Source organism: Plecotus auritus (assembly GCF_963455305.1).
Source record: "Plecotus auritus genome assembly, chromosome: 5".
Taxonomy (NCBI): Eukaryota; Metazoa; Chordata; class Mammalia; order Chiroptera; family Vespertilionidae; genus Plecotus; species Plecotus auritus.
In genome coordinates, this window is record NC_137776.1 from 166230628 (window position 1) to 166255192 (window position 24565).

General features: G+C 48.5%; 1 protein-coding gene across 5 annotated transcripts in view; it reads right to left on the reverse strand.

The window, feature by feature from the left end:
- EPB41L4B (erythrocyte membrane protein band 4.1 like 4B) overlaps positions 1 to 24565 on the reverse strand; it is a gene marked incomplete at its 5' end in the record, with an annotated part of 121309 nt that overhangs the window by 42021 nt on the left and 54723 nt on the right. For 4 of the 5 annotated variants that reach the window (XM_080671421.1, XM_080671419.1, XM_080671420.1 and 1 more), the window contains 9 exons: positions 9392 to 9456; positions 13243 to 13276; positions 16890 to 16920; positions 18688 to 18797; positions 21051 to 21220; positions 21344 to 21413; positions 21711 to 21799; positions 21959 to 22046; positions 23329 to 23449. In XM_080671421.1, the coding sequence (XP_080527547.1) occupies positions 9392 to 9456; positions 13243 to 13276; positions 16890 to 16920; positions 18688 to 18797; positions 21051 to 21220; positions 21344 to 21413; positions 21711 to 21799; positions 21959 to 22046; positions 23329 to 23449 (778 nt within the window). Of the gene's footprint in view, positions 1 to 7089; positions 7410 to 9391; positions 9457 to 13242; positions 13277 to 16889; positions 16921 to 18687; positions 18798 to 21050; positions 21221 to 21343; positions 21414 to 21710; positions 21800 to 21958; positions 22047 to 23328; positions 23450 to 24565 lie in introns of those variants that run through there. The other variant, XM_080671422.1, reaches the window with a different exon arrangement.

The window sequence follows — 24565 nt, forward strand, 5'->3', positions numbered from 1 at the left end:
CCACCCCCCGCCGATCCTGCCATGTGCAGGTGGGAAAGCACTGTCCGCATCCTGCCTTGAATTCTCAGACGGAAATACCACTTCCATTGCTTTTAATCCCCTCTCAAAAGACCCCCATGGTGTGTCTGCTCTGAGCTTGTTAGCGTTTCATAGACATGTTTTTATGTATTGTGTTAACCTTCTTCCATCTCTTTCCTTTGGAACCAAGCACCCCCGTCCATTGCTAAAATTAGACTGTACATCGCAACCTATCCACCCAGGGGAGATACCATTCCTTGAGCTACTTTGAGTCTCCTTGTCCTATTTCTTACCACATGGACTGCTAAGGCCTTAAATCTAAAAAAAAAAAAAAAAAAAGCCCACTAAAAATTGCTAACAGGTAGTATCAACCGTTGTGCAAAGCACCACACATGCACATGTCATTGAATTCTCCTAAACGGATATTGTCAAATTCACATTTATTTATTTATTTTTAAACATATTTTTATTGATTTCAGAAAGGAAGGGAGAGGGAGAGAGAGAGAGAAACATCCATGATGAGAATCATTGATCAGCCGCCTTCTGCACACCCCACACTGGGGATCTAGCCCATAACCTGGGCATGTGCTCTGACGAGGAATTGAACTGTGACCTCCGGGTTCATAGGTTGATGCTCAACCACTGAGTCAAGCCAGCTGAGCTAAGTTCCCTTTTAGATGAGGAAAATGAGGGGAAGAAGAAACTGGCCACGTGAGTGCACAGTTGGGATTCAAACCACGTGAGATGCCCAAGGGTCCACACTTCACTTGTCAGAGAACAAAACCAGACCTCCACACCGGAGTCCACAGTCCGCTCATCAGCTCGCAATGTCCTGTCATTTTGCTTCTTCAAACTTCCACCTATTTCCTCACATGGGCCTGAATCCTGCTCTGGGTTGTTAGACTGGGGTGTGCCCATGCACAACCTTCTCCATCGTTTGGAGGTCCCTAGCCCCTTGCATCCGGAGGAGAGCAGAACAGTGACATAGACACAGTTAGGTAGACTTGGGGGAGGGAGGTCATAATGAAATTAAAGGCATAAGAGAACCACTAGAATTCTCACATTCTTCTGCTTCACCATGAACCTGGAGATGTGCAAAACCATAGTGAGCAGAAAGATCCAGCTGCTGGTAAAGATGTCCATTTACTTTTTAAAAATTATATTTATTTTATTCAGTACAATCCCAGATGAATCTTGCCTTTTATACAAAAATTATAATTTAAATGAAAAAGTATGTTTTCATGTCATATTGATTGTCCTATGTGGCCTATATTTCAAAACTGATAGATGATACACATGAACTTTCCTACCTTGTTAAAAACAATAATCCAAATGTAAGTTTGTCTCTTTTCAAAAGTGTGATGTGGCAGGAAAAGAGAAGACTTGGTCAGGGATTAGGGCAGAAAGCTTGAAGTCGTCCAGATGGTTGCAGCATGTGAAGGGAAGAGGGGGAAGGAGGAATCTTCATGCCTTTTGTAGGAAAATGACGAAAAGTGGAAGCCAACCTAATTTGCCTCAGAAATGCAAAGCCATCTCAGGATTTAACCTTAACTCCATTCCTGGGATGAGACTCGGTATCATACCTCTCATTTCAACCCACCACAAACATCTGAGAACTGCGATGGCCATCCATTTACTTTTAAACATCATGCCTACTTAAAAAAAAAAAAAAAAAAAAAAAGTTGGGCTCTACTAGTTAAAAATTGAGCCATTAAACAAGGGCAAACCTAACCAGATAGGAAACTGTGCTTTTCCAAAGTGAGGCCCTGCACCTGCCCACCCGACTCTCCTGGGATGACTGTTACAATGGAGGTTCTTAGGTCTCACCCTGACCACTCAATTTTTAGTAAGCTGTCCAAACCATTTGTTGGTTCCCCAATTTGGGGGGAAATAGGACCTATTTGAAAATTACTGAGGATTTCTTCTTTTGCTGAGGCTCAGCTGAATGCCAATTTCATATTTGTTTCACCTTTGAGATACCCGTGGGGATTCTTAAAATGTGCCACCTTTCCTGTTCAAAGGGTCTCTCCTGCCGTTAGCAGCCGTTTGCTTTTTCTCTCTCTTCCCCCTTGTGCCTTGTTTTGGCATTTGTCTGTTGCCTTCTGTAACAAAATGGCAGAAGCCGAATCATCCTAGGTCTATTTAAGGTATTCACCTTGTTAATTTTGGAAGATTCGGGCAATTAAGTCAGAGCTAAGTTTGGGAAATATTGATCCAAAGGGATCAATACAGCTCCTCAGGGAGTTCTGTGATGAGCTCAGATCTTAAAGGGCCCTTTAAAAGCTGGAAAGTCAAGGGCAACAAAAACGATCTATTAGCTGTGTTCAGAGCAGGACCCTGGAGGCTGGACTCATTGACCTGGAAAGATGGTGTGATATTAACAGGCAAGAAAAACAAAGGACTCCTGCAATGTCCTTATTCCTTCGTCTTCACTTTAATGAAAATCATTTTCAGTGGAAATGGTAGACCAAGAAATGAAACAGGCAAGAGAGTTTTGAAGGCCAAGCTAATTACCTGGTATGACTTCAAGACTTCCAGTCCATATGAATTACATCCATTTGATGACATTATCAGTTCACTGTTAAGATATTCTGAGGGAGCCCTAACCGGTTTGGCTCAGTGGATAGAGCGTCAGCCTGCGGACTGAAGGGTCCCAGGTTCGATTCCGGTCAAGGGCATATACCTTGGTTGCGGGCACATCCCCAGTAGGGATTGTGCAAGAGGCAGCTGAATCGATGTTTCTCTCTCATCGATGTTTCTAACTATACCTCTCCTTTCCTCTCTGTAAAAAATCAATAAAATATATTTTAAAAAAAAAGATATTCTGAGGGATCTCAGAGAAATAATGGTGATGCAAGACCAGTAAGTACCTGAGTTTCTAAAATGCAAAAAGCGAACTCCGTTGTGGAATACTGAGCTTGGTTTTGGTGATGGGTAATACTCCAGAAGAAATGACTAGTTTGTGAGCTCTCCAGAAGGAAGCAGTGGATTGTCTCAAATGAGTAGTTCATTAAGAAAATAATGCTCAACCTCTGCTCCTGTGAAAGGGGACTGTAGTTGAATGAATGCCTGCATGGGCAGGGCTATCAGGTTGCTGGAAGAGTTGGGGAGGTGTGAAGGGTTCCTAGACATCTGGGTGGGGGATACAGGAAGAGGGGAGTAATGGGGCTCATTGGCAAAGGTGATGGACAAAGTTACTAGTCCAATGGCATACAAGGGGTATGGATGAGACTTCTGATGGTCGTGAGTGCAGTGAACTCGTTTAATAGTCTCATGGAGATGGGAATCGATGGGGTCCCGAATGGCAGGATGATTAGTGGTCAGAAGCCTCAGAGCAGAGGTGGAGGACACAGGCTTTGGAGTCAGAAATCTGACTTACCACCGACTGGCTATGGGGGCATGTGCAAGCTGCTTGGTTAAACTCTAAGCCTGAGCTTCCCGTGTGTGAAAAGGACACCACCGACCTCAGAGTGGTCAGGGGATCAAGTGAAGTGACGTATGTAGAGTGCAAAGCACACGTATGGTTGTCAGCGCCTGTATATTACCATAGGTCAGTGGTTGGCAAACTGCGGCTCTGTTGACTAATAAGTTTGCCGACCACTGACCTAGACTCTAGATTCCAGTAATTACAGGCTGTTGTTGTTCCTTGTGATTAAGCCCCTATCCCAGTGGTCGGCAAACTCATCAGTCAACAGAGCGGCAAACCGCGGCTCGCGAGCCGCAGTTTGCCGACCACTGCCATAGGTCAATGTCACTCTACCTGGGATTCCAGTATACTGAAGCTGGACTGTTCTCTGCCAGGCAGTAACACTCAACATTACATCAATGCCTCTAAGGAGAACACCACAGACACAGTGAGTGATATTCAGATGATGAAACTGAAACCAGAACATGCGTGGTGGTCAATGTCCTACTCAAAATGTGATGCCCCACACTGGATACAGTTGTTCCGATACCTTTGGACCAGCTCAGAGATGACATATGAACTATCTGTTTGCTGGTTCGATGTTTCCTTTAGAGTGAATGTGGAATCATTAATTTGTTGAACAGACATTCATTGAGCACCTGTTACCCATCAGGCACCTCTCTAAGGTGGAGGTGGCACAAAGTCAGACTTAAGAGTGTATAGGCTCCAGGATGAGACGCAGAGGCAGTGTCCATACAAAGTGCACCACTGCTATGTATGGGGTGGGGACAGTGGAATGGAGCACAGACAGTGGAATGGAGCACAGTTTGCAGAGCTGGGGGCAGTCAGGATCCCTGGGAAACCGAGGCTGAGTGGAAACGGGAGTGATGAGCAGGAGTTGGGCAAAGGGGAGGGGGAGTGACAGCATTCTCGGCAGAAGGAAAGTGTTTGCAAAGGCACAGATGGGAGTGACAGCAGGGTATGCTGAATGTCAGGAACTACACGCAGTGTGGAGCTGCAGGAGCTTAAACAGGAGGGTGAGGGATGGGAGCTATGCTAGCTAGAGCAGAGAGCAGGGGGATTCCACAGAGAAGGCCTTGGGCTTCGTCCCATGGGTGATGGAGAACCCTGAGATGTCAAGCAATGAAATGACACCATCAGATGGTGTTTCAGAAAACTCTCTCTGGGGGCTGTGAGGAGAACGCGCTTGTCAGGAGAGATCAGAGTTAGGGAGATCAGGAAGAGCACTTCGCAGCCAGAGAAAAGATCAAGGTCAGTGGCAAGGAGAGAGGGCGGCTGAACAAAATACCGAGGAGGGGGAGCTGAGCAGATCTGGGGGCTGCCTGGATACGCGTGGCGACAAGAAGAGGGGATGCCAATGATATATAAGTTCTTACCTTGGGTAAAAAAGAGAGCATTGGGGTAAATGGTTTTTTTCCCCTTTTGGTGAGAGAGGAGAAATGTTAATTTTTGGCAGGTGGAGTTTGCGGTGTGCTTGGAATATACAAGTTGAAATGTGAGTCTCTAGTCTGAGGGAGAGAGAATGGTTTCAGTGTCGGCAGCCCCATAAAGTCACGATGGGATGAGAAGACCCAGGTAGACGTGACAGTGAGGAGAGCAGTGGGCAGAGGAGGGACTCCTGGGAAAGAGCAATAGTTCAGAGGATGACAGGAGATGGGGCTGTTACAAAGACAGAAGAAAAAGTCCCAGGGCCGGAGAATCAGACACCATAGAAGCCAAGGGCACAGAGTTCCCAGAAGCTGAGTGAGTCACCACCACCATCCAATGTGGCAGACAGAGGTCCGTGGAGTTGAGGAATAAACAGTGTCCATGTGATTTAACCATGAGGAGGCCAGAAGAATGCAAACTAGTTAGACTTTCTCGGTTGCAGACAACTGAACCCACGCATGTTGCTTTAAGCACAAGGTATTTATTAGATGCCTTAGACAATACACAGTGTCCAGGGGCCACAGACACAGGGCTGGAAGTCATTTCGCTAGGAACAGTAGCTTGTCCTGTGTGTCCAGGACACACACCCGCCCTCACGACAGGACTGTGATAGGACACACCCCACTGCCACCTGGAACCAGGTGCAAGCTCCTTCCCCAGAGCTGCTCCCGATGAAGACATGCCTTCGCCACTGCCTGCAAGAGCCACTCCCCCCAAGGGCAGCCTCATGCTAGCACGAGCTGCTCCGTGCCACCTGACGGAACGCTCCATCAGACTTCCCAGAGCGCACGGTCACATCCCCTACGTCATCCACAAATAGTCCTTCTGCGCAGCACAAAATGAAGGTCGAGTCAAAACGAGCAAGAATAATCTTTATTCCTGGGAAACACATTTGTAAAAACGTATCAATAAGATTAAAAGCTTCAGAACACATTTATTTGGACGCAGCACAGACACGGAGCATCAGGACATATGGAGCATCAGGAATATACCTGTAAACAAATGTCTTGGGGGGAGTTTCTATGACACAGACCCCACTGTGTAGGGTGCGCAGACGATTCCCTCCTTCTGGAGAGGTTTTTGTGGTAGCCAAAGAAAATTTTCAGATTTCAGCAATAAAATTCTCAAGGGATGTCAAGACATGTTGTTAAATGCTTGAAATGGGCCGAATTTACAATGACATATATAAAAATGGCATGGGAACTGATTTCACAAAAATACTAAGGAAAAACATCTCAGGCCTACCTATTAAGAGAAATGATGTTTGACTCGTGGCTTGAAATGGGGGAAAATAAATATATTGGTATGAGTTCTATCCTAAAAGACAACAAATTAATTTTCTGGTTCTACCAAAAGACTGTGCAACACCCCTCCTATCCTCATCTACAGAATGCTTTGGCACAACTTCATTAAAATCTTAAGCCATATGCATCTCAGATTGCATGTAGCTTTATAAAAGAGTGAAGTCTAGGGTAAAAACCCAACCCTCAAGTTCTACAAATTCCGACAGCATCTATCCTTAATCATGTCTTCTGCAATCATGCAAGTTAGCAGCACCAATCATTGACATTAAAAAATTATTCTTGTTCTTGAGCAGCAAATCCTACCAAAATGGATGCTATGCAGCTTATGATTAGTCAAATCTCTAAAATTCCAAGTGGCTAAACTGTCCTCGGGCCTGAAATTCAGAGTCTCCCTGCATGATATAACATCTACCCAGTTCATACACTTCATTAGCTTCTGGATGGGGTGGCCTCTGTTAGAGAAGGGGATGTTGCCATTTTCCTCTGAGATCGTTTGAATGTTATAGCCTCAGCCTAGAAATATTGAATTTCAATGGATCATGGAATTTTAGAGTTGGAAAAGACCTTGACGATCAATTAGTCCAACCCAGTCTTTTCTGATGAGGAAAATGAGGCCCGGAAGGGGGCAATGGCTTGTCTAAGATCACACAATGGCAGAGGCTGGACCCCAGCCATCTCCATCCCCACCCTATTACTGTTACTCTCTGCAGGGCTATCTTCCCACGTTTCCCTGGTTTTATTTGGTCCCACTCATTAAATAACAAAGAAATATCAGGTACATAGCAATACAATACACATAGACTTTTACTCCAATTTTAAAATCAGAACATCAACGTGATTCCTGAGCCTTTACCTACCTTCATTTTATTGAGAATGCAGTCAACAGTACGTTAGGACTAGCTATGGGGATTACTTTCCAATATTTACACGGACACGGAAAACACCTTTCAGAACTATTCCTCAGACACCTTTACAAACGCAGCCACATGACGCCAAGACACCTTTCATGGGATGGAATGCAACTGGGATGGAGCATGGAAGTGAGATGGCCGGTCCCTCAAAGCGCAGTCATGAGTTTATCGCGACACACCACACTCTGCACGCCTCCTAAGTTCTTCTGGTTCTGGTTGTGGACATAATCGAGATGGCTGTCATCTGCACTGGCCGGCGCTTTCCAATGCGGCCTGTCATCCTCAAAGGATGGCCTGTTTCGTTTGCAGAGTGAATGGTTAGTGGGGGGATGGAAGGAAGCTCAGAAGAGGGTGAGACAACATGAGCACAAAGGGAATGGGCAGGGTAAACCATGAACAACAGGAATGGGAATAGCTTACAAGAGGAAATGGATGGATTTTTCTACTGCAGGTCACCTACCAACTCCCAAAAGGAGAGAAAAGCTTTGTCCATGGCTGGGCCCTCATCCCTGCAAGGTCGATCTGGGGAAAGCCAGGTCAAGGTGGAAAAGGTGCCTTTGCTAGGGGACGCCTCAGGCCGTTATGGGAATGTGCCCTGTGAATGTCTTAGGCAGCATTTGCCAAAAGTGTTGGCACAATGAGCTCTCTTTTCCTGGGGTAAGTATCTCAGAGAGCACCTCTCTAACTCTCTGGAGGGCCTGATAAAACACAAATGCTGGGCCCCACCACCGGAGATTCTGATCCAGCAGGCGTGGGGGCCCACGAATCTGCATTCACAAGCTCCCAGGCAGGTGGGCCACCAAGAGGAGCTTGGTACCAGCCTTCCTCAGAATTACCCTGTGGAATGCTGGGTGAGGTCATGCCTCCAAAGGAAACTAATGTGATACACCCGGCAGCAAGGGGTGTAAAATTCTGTCAAAACAAGGTTATTAAAAATACGGTTTCTCTAAATTTCTTCTGTTTCTCATGTCTGCAAAATAAACTGCCTTTGCAATCCAGAAACATCGAGAATCATTACTCCACTAGTTTGATTTGCTTTGAAAGTTACACAAGTATTGAGTGTTTATGCTAAAACCGCACTGTTGTCCCACAGGGTCCCCCCCAAACGTGGTCAGAACTATCAAGAACCAGGTGCCCCCGTCTGCCCTGCTCCCACCAGACTTGGTTCCATCACTCCGTCCTCGGCACTTTCTCACAGAGCAAGGCTGCCTCCCCAAGAAATAACCATGCGCACGGAACTCACCAGCTCTGTTTCTAAAAGAGCTTCTTAAGCAGAAACACCCATGAAAGCTGATCTTAAAAGGAGCGTTTGCCTTGACAAAGCTGGCATGAAAACGCCCTCGAGCCTGACTACAAACACAAGGCAGGTGCCGGTGTGGTTAGGAAGGGCTGTGGTGGGTTAGGGCAGTGGTCGGCAAACTGCGGCTCGCGAGCCACATGCGGCTCTCTGGCCCCTTGAGTGTGGCTTTTCCACAAAATATCACGTGCGGGCGTGCACGTACAGTGCGATTGAAACTTCGTGGCCCATGCGCAGAAGTCGGTTTTCGGCTCTCAAAAGAAATTTCAATGGTTGTACTGTTGTTATTTGGCTCTGTTGACTAATGAGTTTGCCGACCGCTGGGTTAGGGCCGAGGGGCGCAGGCACAGCCCACTCACCGCTTATTATGGTAAATATGTTTTATTGGCGCACAGCCACACCCATGCACTTCCACACTGGCGGCAGCTGCTTTCTGGCTACAATGGCAAAGCTGAGCAGCTGTGACAGAGACCACAAAGCCGAAAATGCCGGCTACCTGGCCCTCTATGGGAAAAAGTTCACTGACCCCTGGGTGTAGAAAAAAGATCCGTTGCCCCCAAAAAGGAAGCCCTCACTCCACCCCTGAAAAAAAAAAAAAAACTGTCCAAAAAATACACGAGAAAAATCTCCATGCTTTGGTCATATTTTTATAAGTGAATTTTAGGACAGGGAAATGTTACTTAGACATTTTAAGTAACATTTCTAACACAAAACCAAACCCAAAATTTCTGAGGTTAGAATGACTTAAAAAAAAAACACACAAAACCCCCAGCCCTATTCATTTTGGTGTCATAAAGCATAACTTGAGCAAATCCAATGCGGCCTGTCATCCTCAAAGGATGGCCTGGCTGCCTCTGCTCTGCTCAGTCAGGATTCATCTCGGCCGTGACAGGCCGCTCTTCACAGCAACTGCTGATGCAGAACTTTAACTCATGACTCAGTGGAATCTGAACTTTTCGGAGAAAAGAACTTGTGTAGGGGCAGCTCTGTGAGCTCAGGCACTTACCTTACGTTTGGAGAGTGAGGGTGCCACCGTGGCTGGCTGGGGTGAATATTGGGATGATACTGAGGCTAGAAAGAAAACACCAAACGTGATTATTCGATGACCTTCTGATTTCAATGGTCTTCATTCACTTTCTCTTTTACTGGCATCCACCTAAGGGGCTGTGAATGGAAAGGCTATAACTGAACGCTGGCTGGGAGCTGGGGGGTGGGGAGGGGTGTGGGGGACATTTCCCAGGACGATCACATTTCCCCTGGACAAAGGCCTGGGCTGGGAAGCTGCCCGGGAAGAAAAGGGAAGGCATCAGCCTTGAAAGGGTCCCCCCACAGTGCCCAGGACAGGCCACAATCACCTCTCCCGAGGGAACAAGGGAACAGACGGAGGGTGCCAGAAAGACAGGGAGGGTGGTCGGCAATGTTCAGAAACCATTTTTGTCACTGCTGGAAATGATGGCAACCGTGGGTAACATCTACGTCTGCACGCACACAGACAAGGACGGGAAGGGGTACCATAGGCTGTGGGAACACTCCTTCTCCGTTGTTTGAGCAGTAAAAATCATTTTCTAAAGCATGATCCAAAATACGCCCCCAAATCATCCAGAGCACTTATTATCGTGATAAAATGGAAGGGAGAAAATGGTCCACTTTAAGATGGGAATATAGATCCAGGCTGATGACCCACAAAATGACCCAGGGAAGAGACTGGCTGGGGCTGGCTGGGTGGCGGGTGCCTATCCACGTCTGGCCTGCAGAGGGCAGCGGTCCCAGACGTAGCTAGAAGCCAGGGTGCTTCTCAAGGCTAAACTTTTTACCTGGCAAATTAGGCCCGCCTGACATATAAGCCACTCCAGTCTTGCCACCATCACTCTTTTAATTATTTCCTCCCCTTCGTCTCCCTTCCCTGCTGCTTTGGTTAATAAGCAGAAGGCTACTCTCTGTTACGGAAAATTCTCAGCAATCCTGTTCATTCTGTTTTCCCAGACCCCAGATGCCCTCCCTGCTGCCTATTCTGTATTCCAGAGGCCTCTCTCTTTCCAAGATGCCTGTCAGCAAGCTAAGTCTGCAGCCCCTGGTAGGAAGTGCTGCAGGAAAGTGGATCTGGAAGAGATCCCTCCGCAGCAGAATCTGAGAGCTGACCAGGGCTTTAGAATCTCCCCGATGCATTCTCTTCACATTGCCCTTTTAGGGGATACAGAACCCCAGGGAGTTTAGAAGATTGGCCCAAAGCCCAACTGTTCTGGCCCCAAGTGAGGCTCCACCAATGGGGTCTTCAACAAAAGAGAGTAACAGATTAGAGGTGGCCCTCCTATTCCCTGTCTTCAAACACAACCACATCAGATTCCTGGGAGACGGGGTGGGTACCGTATCCACAGGGACCCAGAAGAAGGATACTCCAGACCCTTCCTTGGTGTCCTCTGGCAATTTACTCACAAGTTGCCCAGGAGTATTTTTTAATGTTAACCCAGAAGGTTTTCCATCGGGGCAGTTATGCTCCCTGGGGACAAGTGGAAATATATATGTGCATTTTTGCTTGTCAAAACCACAGTGGGGTTGCCTTTAACGATAGGGCAGAGAAGAGGGAAACTAAACATCCTGTAACTCTAGGGACAGTCCCAAACAAGGAAGAACTGTCCCTCCCCAAATGCCAGCAGCGTCCTCAGCGGGAACACAGCAATCCATCCTTCGCAGTTGGCTAGCCTTGCTGAGCTCAGAATAAGATACGGTGCAATCCCACCCCATCCTCCTGAAACCCTTTCTCAGCACTCAGATGCTTATTGGGCCACGTCTCAGGATGTTCTCTTCCCGGTCCATTGACTCCCGATCCTTGACAGAGCAATGCAGAACCTCTGAGAGCAGCAAGGCACAGAGGTCCAGTGGTTGCCAAAAATGTTGAGAACAACGATGCACAGGAAACAGATTTTGTAGATCTGATTGCAACAAACAATCGCCTCGCCGTTCACTGTGAGCAGAGCGTGCAGGGAGCGCTCACCCACGAGGCTTGTGGGGAAGACCGCCGGGCCGCGCTGAGCTAGGACCGCTGTGCTTCATTTATTTTTTCATGTCATTCAAACAGTAATCCCCAACAACTCTCCCCTCCCCCCGCCCCAACATTCCAGCCTCTCAGACCTGAAGATCCCTCAAAAAACAAACAAAAAACAATCTGAATAAGAAGATTCAAGAACCTAAAGAAGGCAAGGAGACCAGGAAACCGGGCCCTTCCCCTGGCAGGTGCAAAGTCCCTTTCAGGTGTAATTCCCTAAACCTGGAAGTCACGGGCAGGCTCTGCACAGCGGGAAGATGACTTCACTTACGGAAGACGATACTACCAATTTCTTCTGAAGCATAATGTGGAGCCCTCATAAGGATAATGTACCTGGGGACCCCACCCCCACCCTTTCTCCCACCCCCACCTAAGAAATTACTATCTACAGGAACAGAAGATCGAGAGTTAGAACAAGGCTCCAACGCGAGCGAACTCATTATAAAGTCGCTTCGTTCCTGTGACATGCAAAACCAGGCTGGCTTCAGGGCACAGAAACCTGGGTGAGTCGTGCCCCATAGACATTCACAACGCCCAGGACAAGAAAGTTGATCCCAAGTTGGGAGGTCATCAGACGTGGATGCTGCCTCTTATGGACAAACAAATGACAACGGAGGAAGCAAAGGCACTTCACCCACCGGGGTTCCCCAGCTGGCTGCTCATGACAGCCACCTCTGGAGCTTTGATGCTCTCTAATACCCAGACTCCTGATTCAGTCCCCGCAGGGGGAGGCCCAAGCACCGGTTATTTGTTTGAAGCTTGCCAGATTGTGGGGCAGGGCTGGGAACCACTGGTGCTAGTGACCTCCAATGAAGAGGACCAGAGAGTCTCTGGGAAGGAGATGGCTTCTGAGGCGGGCTCTATCCAGAGAGGAGGCAAAGGAATTCCAGGCAGACCAGTATGGTCAAAGGCATGGTGGGAAGAAATTATGGGGCAACGATGATGTAATTCTCTGAGAACTGAGCCTACATTGTGATGAGTAGTGGTGAGAAATAAATGTAGGAAAGGAACTCGCTGCCAGGTTGTAGAAGTCTGAATGGCCAGGGAGAGCTACCCACAGGGTGAGATGGGTGGGCGGGCACGGGGTCTGCTGGCCACCCTGGGAAAGAGCAGACCGCCAGCCATGGCACCAGATCTGTGCCCCCGCTGCAGGACAGGCCCAGCCCAATGCCTTACCAAGGAGGTTCCAGAGGCCATCACTGCATCGATGTTATTGGGTGCACCACCATCGATGTTATTTGGGGAGTGGGGGGTGAGGAGAGAGGCTAGTGATTTTATTGCGGGGGGTGGGGGGGGGAGGTGTCCAATAATCAAATGATCTTGGGAAACACTGGATTAAAAAAAAAACACATGTCTTTCTTGCAGGATTTCTCAGTATGCTGGACACCCCAATGGACACTGTAAGATCTAAAAAGGTCATGAAGGACGCAACATTTCTCAAACATGTGGCCAGACATTCTTTCCTGGAGGCACAGCTCAACGGACTCACGTTCCCTGGGCCTAGAACACACTTGGACATGCAGTGGCCTCACTTAAGTGCCACTCAGAGTCTGTTTGACCCCCCAGAAACTTAAACATCTGTCCCTGCTGCTTGCCAGTTGACACGGTGAAGAGAAATAGGCAGCTCAGATGATCAAGAGGAAGCAGGTGGGGAGGGGGGTGGGGGGGAAGGAAGGAGATGCTCCTCTCTCCGTTTTCTCAAAAAACTATATTGTTATTATTTCTTTAAATCTGTCTATAAACAACTGCTCAATGTGGAAAGTTTAAAAACTTTAAGAAGTATTACATAAAAACCTTTAAAAGCAGTATCTTACCTGGTAATTATGGACTTCAGGATTTGTTTTAGAGCTAAAGGAAAGAAAAGAAAAATTACAATGTAATAGGTTGTAAAGCAGCATCATTATTGATTTACAGGCATGCCTCTGAGATACTGCAGGTTCGGTTCCAGACCAGTGCAATAAAGCAAGTCTCACAATAAAGTGAGTTGTAACCTTCTTGCTGGTAGAGGGCCTTGCCTTCAATTTGTAAAAAAAACAAAAAACACAGACACACACAAAACCAAACCTGCAACATCTGAGAAGCGCAATAAAACGAGGTATGCCTGTATTTACCAATCATAAGCCAATCCTAAGCCCTATCTACTCTGTTAGGAACTTTCACAGATACTATTTCTTTTTGATTAGCTGCTTACATGAGCTCATAACCGGAGAAACCAAACAGCAACTTCCATTCGTCACAACAGAGCTCACAAGTAGAAGCAAGTGGGTACCATTCCAGAATCCTGGTTGTGATGTCAAGTTTTGGTGGCAAAATGAAGGTCATTCCAATTAGGCAAACCCGGTCATTCTGACTCCCACTCCAGATCTGCCCCCGCACTGCTGAGTGGGGCGGGGCTCCAGGCAGCCCAGAGACGCTCTGAGTTTTCCCCAGCTGAAGGGAAAGCCACCAGCCCCTTCCGAGCACCTGCCTCTCTGGGCCCCACTGCCAACAACAATGAAGGCGTGAGCTGGCCACCTTGGAATGTTTATTCCACGTAAGGCTCTGTCCTGGGAACTTCACATCTGTTGTTATTTAGTCCACGCAGCAAGGCTATGAGGTCAATGGATGTCACCACCTCATTTTATAGATAAAGACTGCCTAACAGAGAAGTTAGGAAACCCCGAGGTCAGCCAGCTAATCACTGGCAGAGCCAGGACTGGAATGGACATCTGCTCCATCCTAAAGTCTGTATTGTTTCCACTAAGCCAAGGAGGTTCGGGGTCCTCATGCATAATCCTACTTTGATGGGACTCTTAAGTGTAACTACTCTAAAAAAAAAGGTGGACGGTCGGTGTAAAACACAACGTGTTATTTAGTATGCAGGCTTGGCATCCCTCAGGCAGCACCACCACCAGGCTGTGTTGCTAGGGCGCTGTGCTTGAAATCAAGGCTTACTGCTTCTCCAACAATGAGAGGGAAGCGTGTCATTGCTATGAGCCTTGCTGGGGTCTAAATGGCGCTGTGTTCCAGTTTTCCGAGGGGCCAGTGCGCGGAGCCAGGCTCCGGGCCAGGTTCACCTCGGGCTGGATTGCAGCAGGAAGGTTAAGTGTTCTGCAAGGTGCTATTTTCCGGTATCACCTCTGCAGCCCAGAGCGCAATTTTATCCCTGGCTCCCACAGCAATCCTCCTCACCCTGGCTCCACAGGCTGCAGAGAACAATCAAACAGCTGCCAACAGTGGCTATTAGCTCATTTGTTCCTAAAGGGTATCTTTACTTGGGGTTTCTTTTATTTATTTTTTGGGAGATTTTTTTTTTTTTTTTAGTTTGTTTTGGTTCCCAGTATATGTAATCACTAGACGCTAAGTGGAAAATGTAATTTTATTAGGGAAAAGCCAACACACAAAACACTCACTTCCTTAAACAGCAAAGGAAAGAAACACTGTAACGCACAAACCCCTGAGAATTAAAAGCAAGACATGCTGAGGGCGGGGAAAGGAGCCAATACTGTTAGCATATACTACCTGCCACAGGGATGCTAGAAACAGGGCCAAGCCTGGAGGCTCAGCTAACCCAGGCAGAACTGTGCAACCTCCTCCCGCCCAGGGAGAGGGCGGGGAGCAGGGCCTGACGACCAGCAGTTCACAGGACCCTTGACCCCCTTCCTCAGGTGCTGAGAAGTGAACCTAGACACAGCGCTGGACGCTTGGCCCCAGCAGGATGCACTGCAGGTAGGCTGAGTTTCCAGCTGTGTGATACAAGGGGCCAGTTGTGCTCTCCAGAACGGTGGGGATCTAGAGCCTTGGGGTACTGGGGGGAGGGACAGATGAGCAGCAGGCGCTGGCCCCCTCCCTCCCCACTCAGCTTCGTCCCCAGTTTTCTATGTTCTCCATGTCCCTCTGTTCTCTATGGCAGGTTTCTTCTGGGGGCCTAAAAGAATTTGAAAAGAACACTGATCCAGGCCAGCCTCCTTTTTAAGTGAGAAAGAGGAGGCCCAGAAAGGGGGAGGCCAAGGCCTCAGAGCTGGCTGAGAGCCACGATGGGACCAGTCTCCTGATTCCCAGCCAGGGATCTCCCCACCAACCAGGGCTTCGCTACCGGCTCCACCACGTGTGCTGCCAACTGTCCAGAGTGCATGGCACAGCCCAGCTGTGATCTCAAAGACCATGCTCCCTGGCAGCCTGAGGCCTGTGCCTCCGACGGCTGAGAGGCTAACTAACCTGGGCTACTGGTCAGTCCCTGGAGCTTGGATGCAAGAGTTGAAACAACCACATTCTGTGATTCTTTACCAGCTGTCCACTCCCCCGAAGAACAGTTGTTTGAGAGGGAGAAAAAGAGGCACATTCAAGATAGGACGAGGGTTCTTACCTGGGCTGCCCACTAGAATCACCTGGGGGCTTTCAAAACCACAGGTGCCTGGGCCCCTCCCTCAGATCTTCCCTTAGCCTGGGGTGTGGCCTGGCTGACAGGGACTCGTCAAAGCTGACCAGGTGATTTCAATGAACTGGAAAGATCCAGAAGAGCTGTGCTGGGGAAGCGGCTGCAAACCACTCCTTGGCCTACCTGTGATTGTGGTCAAGTCTGATTGGCTCACAGACATGTTCCTTCATTTACATATGGTCTATGGTGGCTCTGGTACTCCAGTGACAGAGTACATGTAAAAGAGACAGCACAGCCTGCCACAGGGATGCTAGACACAGGGCAAAGCCTGGAGGCTCAAAGCTACAGGGATGCAAAGTCTAAAATATTTCCTATCTGGCCCTAGCCAGTTTAGCTCAGTGGATAGAGTCCCGGACTTCAGACTGAAATGTCCCAGGTTTGATTCCAGTCAAGGGCACATGCCCGGGTGGCAGGCTCGATCCCCAGTGGGGGGTGTGCAGGAGGCAGCCAATCCATGATTCTCTCTCATCATTGATGTTTCTCTCTCTCCCCCTCTCCCTTCCTCTTTGAAATCAATAAAAATATATTTAAAATATTTCCTATCTGGCTACAGAAAAAGTTGGCTGGCTCCTGTGCCAAAGTTTGTCTTCTGACAAGTTCTTTATCCTGCAGGAATTTCAATAAAGTGCTTAATAAAGGTCTTCTATGCTGTATGACGATGAAACCTGCCCGTCACGGAGCGAATCCTGCATCTGCTCTTGCAGTTTCTGCTCAAGAGCACGGCCTTCCCTTCCTACCGCTGCCTGCAATGCCAGGAGCACCATGTGCTGTGCACATTCCTTTCACCTTTGTCACCCACTGTTAGGGCAAACAAAGCACAGAGCTACTCAAACAAGGCAGCTGTGTTTCCTAAAACAACAACTGTCTTGAAACCTTCTACTGTGTACTCATTGAGAGCCAGGGGGATGGTATAGCCAGGCAGCAGAAAAAGAAAAAAAGACCAGCAGACGCACTGGGCGATTTAATTGTATCAAGGAAAAAGTCAATATAGAAAGTAAATATAAGAGAGAAAACAGCTGCACCCCAGGGCCTGGGGGCACTTACCAGAGCTGAGCCGCGATCACCGGGTTGCTTGCTTTAAAACAAAAACAGAGAGCACGACATTTTAGAGAGCTTTCTCACTTTTACTGCGCCACGACGACAATGAAGGGGGAAGACATTTCTGAGATCTAACAGCAGCCTCCGCGCCAGGAGGCAGTCTCCACGCGGCGGCTTCTCCTTTCGGGAGGAAAAGTACGGGGCCTTTCCCCTGAGCCCTGCCCTCCACAAGTTCCCCGGGCCAGGCGCTCCGGGATGCAGAGGGGCTGGACACAGCCCTTGCTCTCCAAGAGCTCCCAGCCTTGACCCAGACAGAGAAGTGTAAGGTGTTAATGGCTAAAATACAAGTATGAACCTACACGGGCGCAGGGCAGCCACTGCTGACAGGGCCAGGCTGTGAGTCTGTGGAAGGGGCCATGCCAGGAGGCTGAGCTTCTCCCAGGGGTCCTCAAACTGCGGCCCGCGGGCCACATGCGGCCGGCCGAGGACATTTATCCGGCCTGCCGGGTGCCGCTGCCTGTCCTGCTTAGCAGCCGACTCGTCCCGGGCCCGCAGTGCGCATAGGAATTTGTTCATAGTTTGTTTTTTTTAAACTATAGTCCGGCCTTCCAACGGTCTGAGGGACAGTGAACTGGCCCCCTGTTTAAAAAGTTTGAGGACCCCTGAGACTCTATTTCGTTCCAAAAAGGATGCAGCGTGGAGAACCATTCAAAGCTTCCCAAAGATGCCAGAACTCTGGCTGGAGAAGCTGTCAGTAGAATGAAGGAAGAAAAACAGGATGGAGACCAGGACGGGAGGGGGAAGAGAAACACGGAGCATGGGGGAGCTCTCGGGCCATGGCAGGGGTCAAGCATTAGGATGTGCCCTCCCCTCTGGGGCAGCCACACCAAGACCCAGACAGAGAGGTGGAAGGCCGTGGTCGGCAAACTGCGGCTCGCGAGACACATGCGGCTCTTTGGCCCCTTTAGTGTGGCTCTTCCACAAAAATACCACGGCCTGGGCGAGTCTATTTTGAAGAAGTGGCATTAGAAGAAGTTTAAGTTTAAAAAATTTGGCTCTCAAAAGAAATTTCAATCGTTGTACTGTTGATATTTGGCTCTGTTGACTAATGAGTTTGCCGACCACTGGTGTAAGGTGACAACAGCTAAAATACTAATATAGTATTATATGTCACTATAATTTAAAAAAAAAAAGCTTTAGAATGACAAAGCAGAATAGTAGGAAGTGCCTTCAAAATCTGCTTCACTGGCCAGTCGGTGTGGCTCAGTGGTTGAGCTTCAACCCATGCACCAAGAGGTCACCGGTTTGATTCCCAGTCAGGGCACATGCCTGGGTTTCAGGCTTGATCCCCAGTAGGGGTGTGCAGAAGGCAGCCGATGGATGTTTTCCCTCTCTTATTCATGTTTCTATCTCTTTCTCCTTTCCTCTCTAAAAATTCATAAAAACATATTTGTTTAAAATAATATTTTTATTGATTTCAGAGAGGAAGAGAGAGAAAGAGAGAGATAGAAACATCAATGATGACAAGGAATCATTGATTGGCTGCCTCCTGCACACTGGACCGAGCCTGCAACCCAGGCATGTGCACTTGACCGGAATCGAATCTGGGACCCTTCGGTCCGCAGGCGGAGGCTCTATTCACTAAGCCAAACTGACCAGGGCTAACAACATAGTTTTAAAAATGGTTCTCTCTGAGGAGAAATTAGAAAGGACTTAAAAAAAAAATCTGCCTCCCCAAGCTCCTCGGAGATTAACCAGCTAAAGCATAACGTCAAATCCCAAGGCAGAAGGGAGAGCACACAACCTTTGAACGTCGAATGTCTCCGGGATGGATAGCGTTTACTAGGCTTCCTCTCGAAGGTGCTGGTTCTTCGTAACCGGGCCCCGTGAGTCGCCTGATATTCCGTCCGCCCACTGGAAAGTAAATATCTTATTGCATGCCACCAATATCAGAGTATCAGTACCTTACACATATTTGAACGTGAACTTTATTTCCCAGAGTTCCAGTGTCAATTCCAACATATTGTGACTCGTGTGTCGAAGAAAGAACACACTAAGTTTTGCCTTCCATTTGGAAAGAAAATCAGCTTTGCCAAATCCCGGCTGTAGGACAGAGGCAGGCACTTCCATCCAAGGGCAAAAGGTGCAATTTAAGAACCGGCTACTTGGCTGCACAAACCAAGCAGGTTCCAGTACCAGGAATGTTTGACTAAGACATAAGAGAATACTGGTTCGCACATGTAATAACCTTTCATGAAACAAATTACGCAGACACTTAAATCGTTTAAAAGGCTGTTACCAATGACCACTTACCTAAACCTTGGCTTCGTTTGCCATGCCAAGAGAAACACTGGTCTCTCATCAAGACTTTCTGGGTCTCAACCAATGAGCTGCCCAGTGTCCAGGGGGCATGCTGTTTTTGCCTGAGCTGTCACGGCCTCATTCCAGCCACTCTTGGTTTATGATTTATCACATGGAAGGAGCCACTGGCCACCCGTTCTAAGAGCCTCCCAGGGGCAACCTCATCTCCAAACTCCCCTTTCCTTCTAAGCTTCTCTTCAAAGAGCAGAAGGGGGCCTGAGCCTGGTGTGGGCCAACTCCTGGGGGAGCTGCCTCCCAGGATGGAAAATCCCGCCTTGGCCACCATCCCTGCAGGCCTTCCCTCCTCACTCTGACTCGAGCAGACATCAGCATCCGATGCGATGTCTCCACTAACCTTTGCAGGTTGACCTTCTCCATCCTCCACAGAACCCCGTGAGTCTGTTCTCAGGAAGGACTTGGTTTTTGCCCCCTGCCTTGCAGCATTTAAAAATACCTTCAAACAGCCCTGGCTGGTGTGGTTCGGTTTGTTGAGGGTCGTCCTGTGCACCCAAAGGTCATTGGTTCAATTCCCAGTCAAGACACATGCCCAGATTGTGGGTTCAGACCCTGGTTGGAGTGTGTATGGGAGGCAACCTATTGATGATTCTCTCATATATTGATGTGCGTTTCTCTCTCTCTTTCCCTCTCCCATTCTCTCTCTTTCTCAAATCAATAACAAATTTAAAAAAAAAAATACATTCAAACACAGTAACTCTTTAAACATAAGTGCACAGCCACTCCCTTGCACAGTAGATAAATTTGAAATGAGCAGATCTGTTGGCACTTTAAACAGAGTTCAAGGACATGCCACGTGTGGGCAGAGGTTATGAAACATGTGAAGCCTTAGGTCTTGTAAGAGCTATTCTCAGATCAGTAAATGTGCCTCAGAAATCAACCTTGGGAACACGTTTAAAATGTACCTGCCCAGCCTCATTCATACATGCACATGTGGACGCCCACAGATTCTGATTATGAAGGTCTTAGATGCGGTCATAAATCCTCCTTTTTAACAAACACCCAGTGAGTTTTCATGCATTTTGAGAGACAACAGTCTCAGAATCCTAAGTAAAGATACATCAAAATAAATTCTGTGTTTTTTTTGTTTTTTTTTCAGATTCAAATATTTACTGAGGCTACCCTGGGTCACTCACACACATGTTGAAACCTGCTTTCATTCTTCAGTGTCCCTGGATTTCCTACCATGGGCATGTGCAAAGCAATAGAGTAGTGGTTCAAGTGTAAGACCCAGACTTAAAGTGTGGGGTTGAATCTTGGCTCTTCACTCACTGTCTGTGCCTTTGGGCAGAATATATAACCCCTGGCCTTTAGCTTCCTTATCTGTAAAATGGGGGTAATGAGAGGACCTGTCTTCTGACGGCTGCTGGGAGGACTGTGAGCTGGTACATGCAGAGCCCGGTGCAGCGCGGTGCACAGAGCTTTCCGCAGGGATGCCTACTGCCTTGGTGCCTTGGGCACCCGAAACTTGCTTGGTGAGACTGAACCCCTACATGTTAAAAATCCCTTTAATATTAATGACTCTAAATAGCCACATGTGGCTAGTGTTTACTGAATCACACAGGCTAGTTCAAGCCACATGTCAGCTATTACCAACTCTGTTATTATTACCCCCATTCCATCAAGGAGAACCGCGGCTGACGCACTTCAGGTCAGACCTTAGAGAAGCAGGGACAGGATGCCCAACACGAGCCTCCGGGGGCAGACCCGTGGCTCCACCCACAGAACACATCACCGCTGGCCTCCTTCAAACCTCGAGGCCGTGTTGTTGTGTTGGGAGGCGGTGCCTACCTGAATCTGAAGCGGGACCCCAGCCTGATAAAGTCTGATCTATTCGACTTGCTGTTCCCTGGCGTCCGCAGTCGGAAGAATGCGTGATGCTCGACTGCGCATTTCCAGAGGTGCTTGCAGGTCCTGGCGCTGTCCAGGCGGAATACAAACGTGTGCTCCTGCTCCCGGCCCTTGGCGGGGAAGCACAGGGTTCTCGTGTTGGTGGGCATTAGGAGCTCGGAGGAAGGATTATCCATGGCGGGGGGCGGGGGAGTGAAAGGAGGGGGGGCGGACAGGACAGGAGCAAGGCTTACCTGATCATCATCCTCCACCACCACCAGTGTCAATTTGCTCTTTTTAAAATCCATTTTGGTAATTTTAGGCCTGGTCAGAGAGAAGACATTGTAAAAGCACAATCTGCAGGGAAACGACACATCAAACAGCAGTTTCCTCTCTACTTTTAAAGCTTGGATTTGCTAAGAAATCATTCGTCCATTTAAGCGTGATTATCCAGAGGTTTCATTGCCAATGCCATACACCCACAAATATCAGAGAATGGTGTGTCTTTAAAATGAATCGGGGTGGGGGGGATTGCAAATAGCCCTCAATAATCATCCATCACATATAATTCCACCACAAAATAGGAAAAGACATTTTTAATATTAGACAAAACTAAATTACCAAAAGAATAAGCCTATTTTGTTAGCTCCTTCAAAGATTAATATGCCTGTCGGGGTCAGTCCAAGAGAATATTCACAGCCATCTCTTCCCTACAAATAAATGAAGTGACAATCGGTAGAAGGTTCTAACAGGTGGGTCACAGAGCAGAATGCAAAACAGTTCGCTCACCACATTACTTTGTTTGCCCATCGTTTACCCACTGCTCAGGCACAGCGAGACCCAAGGACTTGAACGCACCCAGTTCTTACCCTGACAACGTGCATGTCTACCCCATACATTTCCAGCCACTTCGCTTTATTCAGATAGGACAGCTCGGCCTGGGCAGGGCTCTTTCCCCTTAGAGAAACCAACGGAAAGACATGTAAACTGCAACTCGTACACCCACGAGGTTCTGAAGGGCACGGCCACGCACTAAGGGAGTTTATGCAGCAATTAAAGGAATGGGGGACACCCATTTATACTAACATACCTCCAGACAGACCGTTTATTAGACAGGAAGATGACAGAGCAGTGTTTATAATGTGAACACTTAAGGAAAGCATTTGTTGGTGTGTAGATACGGGTATGTATATGCAAAGGAAAGGCGGAGAACACAACAGCTGCCTGCAGGGGAGAGAGGAGGGGGTGCAGGGGTGCAGATGACTCTGCAACCGCACATTTCTATGTGGTACAAGGAAGCACTAACGGCCCAGCCAGTGTGGCTCAGAGGCTGAGCATCGACCTAGGAACTAGGAAGTCATGGTTCAATTCCCCATCAGGGCACATGCCTGGGTCGTGGGCTTGATCCCTAGTGTGGGGGTGTGGGTTGTGCAGGAGGCAGCCAATCAATGATTCTCTCTCATCAATGATGTTTCTATCGCTCTCCCCCTCCCTTCTTCTGTGAAATCAATAAAAGTATATTTATTAAAAAATTTAAAAATTTTAAAAATGGAACGCACCAATGTCACTCTCCATTTTCAAAAAAGTCATATGCCCTTCAGAATGACTGAGGAACGGAAGGAATTTCTGAGTCCTAGAGTGACTTGAAACGGGCCGAGTTTGGGGAAGATGGGCTGGGAAGGAAGAGAGGCTAATGTTTGGGAAACATGAGGGTAGGCATTCCTGGCAGCCCAGGCATAAAAGCAGCAGACTGCAGTGAGTATGGGGGAAAGGAGAAAAAAGCCCAAAGATAAATGGTAGGGCTGGTTTTAGCCTGCAGTACCACATGTCCTGAAATCACGTGGTGTCAGATATGAGGGTCCCTGTAGGGACAGCATGGGCTACAGCTGAAGAGTTCACTCTAGACGCTCAGACCATGGACAGAGACCCAGGCATGTGACTGTTTCAAGGCAGGCCTCCCCCTTCCCCCGCCCCCTCCTCCCCCACTTTCTTCAGGCCAGGAGAGCAGGGGCATCCCTGGCAGCAATGAGCAAACCAGGCCCGGGCTCTGAAATTCAGAGAAATAGGATATGCTTCGGTGCTTATTGTACATCTCTGGAAAGAGAGAGACGTCGTGTGGACCTTAGGAAAAACAGGACTGAAGCACGGGAGAGAGGTGAAGAGTCGGGGATGCAGTTTTACAGTCGATGAAAGAATCGTGCAAATGCTTACATATCACAAAATAAATGCATCAAGGTACCTGCACTCTTTCCATCTCTGGAAGATATCGAATTCCATCGCTTCTGTCTGATTTGGAATGAACCGAAACTCAGACACAAGCTCTGGGGTGTGTTCTGGAAGCTCACATTCCCCAAGCTCCGCTGCAAGTGTCATAAGAAGGAGAAAAACAGGAGACATTGAATGCTTTTCGTTGCTGCTGCAACCAGGTCCAAAGGCATTTTGCACGGTAAGAAAGCACAGGTACCCCAAATGTATGACTCTCTCCTTCCAGGAGGACCCGACTCCCGCTCGGCACCCACATGTACATTCAGAATCCTCCCATGGGGCACCACACCGTCATCTCAGTGATTACTGTCTTTCTCCCGATTATTGCTCCTGCCCTGGGAGGCCCTGAGTATATTTCCCCCGCGAAGTGGTAGAGCCTGAATGTGCAATAAAAAGGCAACTGCAGGGAATAGGGACCTGCCCAGAAACTCATTTAACAAAGCTCTCGTGAAGTAGGTGGGTCTGAGCAGCACTCCAGGGTCTGCAGTGCTGAGAGGACCAATCAAGAATTCAGTACATGCAGAATCCAGGGGAAAAATATGCTGGGAGAGAGAGCGAAGGAGGGAGGGAGCGGGGAGGGGAGAGGAGATGTGAGGGCTGCAGGAGCAACTGCTGAAGCTCAGGCAGAACCAGGGAGGGAGCCAGTCACGCAGAGAGGAGGGACAGCCATGTGGGCGATCCCCACTGAGGGTCCTTGCTCTCACCACATACCCCACAAGGGGCCCCATTCCTCCAGGACACGAATGGGAAAATGCACCACTTCTCCTGCACCTCTGCAGCTCAGGAAGCAGACCCCAAGATGAAAAGGAATACCCCAGAGGCTCCTCTGATATCTTGCTACACAAAGCGGGGGAGGGGTGGGGGTCGGTCGTCCTGGACCAGCAGCACCAGTATCACCTGGGAGCCTTCTCACAATGCAGACTCTCAGCCCCACCTCAGACCTACTGAAGCCAAACCTGCCATTTCTTAAGGGGCCCAGGGAATGGGTGCGCACGTTACTGTGAGAAGCACTGATCTACAATAGTGGTCTGCAGACGTGAGCGTGTATCAGGGTCATCTGGAGGGCTTGGTACAGCTCGTATCGCTGGACCCTACCCCCAGGGATGCTGATTCCGTGGGTCTGGAGCAAGGCCAGAGAAGGTGCATTTCTAGCAAGTTCCCAGGTGATGCCGATGCGGCTGACCCAGGGAACATACTTTGAGAACTACTGC